This window comes from Drosophila yakuba, chromosome 3R (genome assembly GCF_016746365.2).
Source record: "Drosophila yakuba strain Tai18E2 chromosome 3R, Prin_Dyak_Tai18E2_2.1, whole genome shotgun sequence".
Lineage (NCBI taxonomy): Eukaryota > Metazoa > Arthropoda > Insecta > Diptera > Drosophilidae > Drosophila > Drosophila yakuba.
This window is the reverse complement of record NC_052530.2, coordinates 14,111,271-14,115,878: the sequence shown is the minus strand read 5'-3', so window position 1 is coordinate 14,115,878 and position 4,608 is coordinate 14,111,271. Positions and strand designations below refer to the sequence as shown.

The window sequence follows — 4,608 nt, the reverse complement described above, 5'->3', positions numbered from 1 at the left end:
GGCATTATTCTTGGCTGTGTTCCTTTCGCCAAGCCGCTGCCGCTTTTTCCTACAAGACCGACCGGCAGTGGCAGAAGAAAAGCTTCAGCGGCAGGAGCGATTGCAGATGAGATGAAGATGAGAGGGTAAGCCAGGAGGTTGGAAGGGGGAAGGGGAAGGCGGATGGGAAAACCGCAGCGGTGACGTGGCAATGCAGCTGCATAATGTGGCATGCGGTTTGCATTAAAAATGATATTGCAACACGAGCCGCACATCTGCAGCTGTGTGCAGTTAGGCGCCGCCTGCAGTCACTGACAGCCGCATGGCAATTATAATCCACACACACACACTCACTCAGTCCCACACTCATCCCCGGCTTATGGCTACACTGAGAGCAATTCAGTGTGAATTCTATATAGAAATTAATTCAGGCAATATGAGTCAGTACATCCACACATGTGATAGCTCCACTGAATCTAATATTGTATGCTTGATATGTAGTTTCTGTTTTTACACCTCGCCTTATTCTCTCAGTGTATTAACAGAGAATCTGGAGCCGGGCCATGTAAGCAGCAGCTGCCAGTGACATACACATCAACATGACACCCTGTCGCTTGACAAAGCTTAGCTCAGGATCTGGGAGCTTGAAGAGGGGCGGAGGCACCGCAAACCCACCACCATCCCGCCCGCCCCCATATCATTTTCCACACATCCAGGCACATTCACACGCTCGACATGTTGCTTTTTGGGGATGAGCCGGGGTGCAGGATGTCCGCTTCCTTTTTGCCGCCTCGCACGTTGTTATCTAACAAGCTTTTTATGTGATTACCTTTTGCCTTCTGTTAGTTTTACTATAATTTGGCCTTTACGCTTAACGAGATTGTTGTAAGGTGCTTCCAGCCAAGAATAAGGAAACCGAACCGGAACGCAGGCAGGATTGAGGCAAGTTGACCAGGTCCTGCACACAGGACACTCGTCCCATTGTAGTGCACTCCGCTGTTGTTCCTTTGCTTCCCTGATACTTAGGCCAGAACAATGGCACCGGAGTCGGAGTCATATGAATGGAGTCATGTCGATGTGAGCTTAGGTGCGTTGTCAAGTGATAATCCCGTCACAGTGCCCCGCTTCCTGTACCATTTCCACAGCTCAACAAACATTTATTCGTGCGCTTTGTGAGGATTTTTTTAAAAAAGATAATAAGAAACAAGAATTTGCCGGCTGGAAGGGGATCCTCTGCGCCCATCCTGGATCAGCTCACCATGCGAAGAATGAGGATAATCGTGGCCAATGAGAACAGCACGACGTTGACGGAGAACCGATAGACGAACAGGCAATTACACATTTCTTCATTGTGGTTGCGGTGGTGTTCAGTGGGGTACAGGGCGTCCTCCTATGATTCATTCTCCAAACGTCTTACTCGTCACTATGGGTAGTTTATAAGTTTGTGGTGTGACTAGAAATTCAAATAAGCCTGAGCTCTTAATGAAAGAAATACAAAAGTGTTTGGTGACATCGAATAATTTTTATGTTGACCACTACTCACTATTGACTGTTAAAGAAATTTTTTTAGTTGGCTGTACCAATATCTTAAAGGATCTCATACTCTGTTGTGCTTTTGTAGATGGAAACCTTCTTTTTCGTCATATAAAATTATTCAAACGTAGCGCTTTGAAATTTTTCACAGCTGTCAAATCGGCCAGACCCTTTGATTATCGAAATCAGCTCAGTGTAATTTGAACCCCGACAAAAGCGGACCTCAGAAAAGTAAATACTTGTTCTTGGCTTTTCAAACATCTTTCGGCGTGAATATGTCCAACTACGCACCCTTCATCAAGCCGTATGTGGAGTACAACGAGCACGGCTGGGGTCCTTGTGAGGTGCCCGAACTGGATGTGCCCTACCAGCCGTTCTGCAAAGGAGATCGCCTGGGCAAGATCTGCGACTGGACAGTGTCCTTGCCCGAGAAGAAGTTCCCCAGTAAGTACGCCTCGACCTTCGGGAACAGCAGTCAGTACGCATACTTCTACGAGGACGACGACTCCACCTTCCACCTGGTGGACACCACTGGATCGAAGGCTTTTAAGCCCTATCAGCGGGGACGCTACAGACCCAACGTGCGCAACAATGTGCGGGCTAGGGGTCGCACGGGGCGTGGCAACGCGACTCTAGGAGGTCTCGGAGGACCAGTGGCTGGAGGATCAACTGCCAATAGCACCAAGTATGGAAAGGGTCGCAATACACGCAATGCGCAGAATATGGGTCGCAGATTCGGCCGCAATGCTCCCACCAGACTCCGCGAGAGCTCCGTGATGGTCCAATCGGATTGGGTTTCGATCGAGGAGATTGACTTTCCACGCCTCCTCAAGCTGGCGCTTCCCAATATCAAAGAGGGCAAGGACATCGCCACCTGCGGATCGCTGGAATACTATGATAAATTATACGACCGCGTTAACTTACGCAACGAGAAACCATTACTCAAGATGGATCGCGTTGTGCACACCGTGACCACCACGGATGATCCGGTTATTCGACGACTCTCCAAGACCATGGGCAATGTCTTTGCCACCGACGAGATCCTGGCCACTATAATGTGCTGCACTCGCTCGAATTACTCCTGGGATGTGGTAATCGAGAAGTTGGGCACCAAAGTGTTCTTAGACAAAAGAGATAATGATCAATTTGATCTGCTGACCGTCAACGAGACTTCACTGGAGCCTCCGATGGATGAGGAGGGTTCCATCAACTCGGCACACAGTTTGGCTATGGAGGCCACTCTCATCAATCACAACTTTAGTCAGCAGGTATGATAAATTTACTTATGTTGCGATTGTAACTAGTTTATTTGTCCGTATAAGGTACTTCGCATTGGCGACCAAGAGCCACGTTTCAAGTTTGAGGAGCCCAATCCGTTCGAGGAGCAGGGCGTGGATCTCGCTTCTATGGGCTATCGCTACCGTCAGTGGGATCTCGGCAACGAAGTGGTGCTGATTGCTCGCTGCAAGCACAACGGTGTTGTCCAGGGACCCAATGGGGACATGCAGTTCCTCTCGATCAAGGCGCTGAATGAATGGGACTCCAAGGTGACCAACAGTGTGGAGTGGCGCCAGAAGTTGGACACCCAGCGCGGCGCAGTGTTGGCCTCCGAGCTGCGCAACAATGCTTGCAAACTAGCTCGTTGGACCGTTGAGGCTGTGCTGGCTGGCTCCGATCAGCTGAAACTGGGCTATGTGTCCAGGGTGAATCCGCGGGATCACCTGCGCCACGTGATTCTGGGCACACAGCAATTCAAGCCGCAGGAGTTCGCCACCCAAATCAACCTGAACATGGACAATGCCTGGGGAGTCTTGCGTTGCCTGATCGACATTGTAATGAAGCAGCCGGATGGAAAGTATCTGATCATGAAGGATCCCAACAAGTCGATGATCCGTCTGTATGACATCCCGGAAAACGCCTTCGACTCCGACGGCGATGATGAGTCGGAGTCCAGCGAACCCTTTGGCAACTCCATCGATAACTAATACCCACGAACACACGAATTTATTTCACTAATAGTTCTTTTGGGGGGGATATCTCAAGGGGATCCGTCGACAGGCGAGACAAGGCGAGACAAGCTGACACATGCTGACAGATGCGCAGTGAACACAAATGCAATTTAAATTGAGTTTTTGACCAAACACAACATATGAACATATGAACGGAGCCATCACTTGACATGTCAGTGAACAACAGCCCGGGTGACCGGGTGCAGTCACAGTTATTTTGAGGATAACATGGCCACATCAATCACTGCGGTTCCAAGAAATACAAAATGAAACCCGGCTAAATAAATATGCATTGTGCAGAGCATCCCCGCCATTACCGACTGACAATCACAATAATTGCGGGGGAGTAAGGGAGTGAAATGCGTGGAGGACTGTTTGGCTGTTTGGCAGTTTGGCTGACAAACCTCAGGTTCAATAAATCACCGAATACGGCATCAATCAATGCAAATTCTGATGCTGCTGCGGTGCTGGGCGTGCGACAATTTAAGCAAAATGTTTTCGTATTCAACAGCATTTAATTAAATTCATATATATGCTCGAATTTCATATGCATCCTGCCTTTTTTATCTTTTTTGTTATGTGGCAATTCAATTTGGGCAGTCAGTGAGCACAAAAGTGCAGAAATTATTCCCCAACGGAAATGCAAATCGCCCAACTAAATTACCAAAATGTTTTGCGCATTTTTGTTTTTGTTTCTGCGTCCTCCAATTTCTTTTTGTTCAGCGCCAAATTGAATTTAGACCTATTCAATTTGCATGGATAGCCATGCACTCCCTATTTGCGCCAACACGATGAGCAAATGATGATGCCTGGGTGTGAAATAAGTGTGTGAAAATATTTAGGGAATTTACACAAATGAAAATTGAAACCGATTAATTTTAATTCCCTGCCTGCGGCAAATTTGATTGATAAAGTCAGCTCCGTTATGTAGCAGTGCACAGATTAACAATGCAGTACGTATACTAGTATGTATGCACATCAAGTATACGCACAGTTGGCCGGCGAGGCACTTGATCTTGCCAGTAAGCAGCAGTGAAACACCAAAGTGTTATTCAATTAAAACATTTTGTTTGCTAAATCAACATGT

General features: G+C 47.7%; 2 protein-coding genes across 2 annotated transcripts; one reads left to right on the top strand and one right to left on the bottom strand.

Moving 5' to 3' along the window:
- Nucleotides 1-1,115: 1,115 nt before the first annotated feature.
- Nucleotides 1,116-1,461, bottom strand: LOC26535159. The gene has a single exon (XM_015192459.3). The coding sequence runs from the start codon at nucleotides 1,378-1,380 to the stop codon at nucleotides 1,234-1,236; it is 147 nt and encodes a 48-aa protein (XP_015047945.1). The 5' UTR covers nucleotides 1,381-1,461; the 3' UTR covers nucleotides 1,116-1,233.
- Nucleotides 1,462-1,619: 158 nt separating this feature from the next.
- On the top strand, nucleotides 1,620-3,837 carry LOC6536765 (eukaryotic translation initiation factor 3 subunit D-2). Its single transcript, XM_002097301.4, has 2 exons — nucleotides 1,620-2,780; nucleotides 2,835-3,837. The coding sequence occupies exons 1-2, from the start codon at nucleotides 1,788-1,790 to the stop codon at nucleotides 3,495-3,497; spliced, it is 1,656 nt and encodes a 551-aa protein (XP_002097337.1). The 5' UTR covers nucleotides 1,620-1,787; the 3' UTR covers nucleotides 3,498-3,837.
- The last annotated feature ends 771 nt before the right edge of the window (nucleotides 3,838-4,608 follow it).

Excerpts from the sequence above, each read along its gene's own strand:
- LOC6536765 (XM_002097301.4), top strand. The coding sequence starts at position 1,788 with ATGTCCAACTACGCACCCTTCATCAAGCCGTATGTGGAGTACAACGAG. Across the intron at positions 2,781-2,834 it reads ATCACAACTTTAGTCAGCAG|GTACTTCGCATTGGCGACCA; the intron begins GTATGATAAATT and ends TGTCCGTATAAG.
- LOC26535159 (XM_015192459.3), bottom strand. The coding sequence starts at position 1,380 with ATGAATCATAGGAGGACGCCCTGTACCCCACTGAACACCACCGCAACC.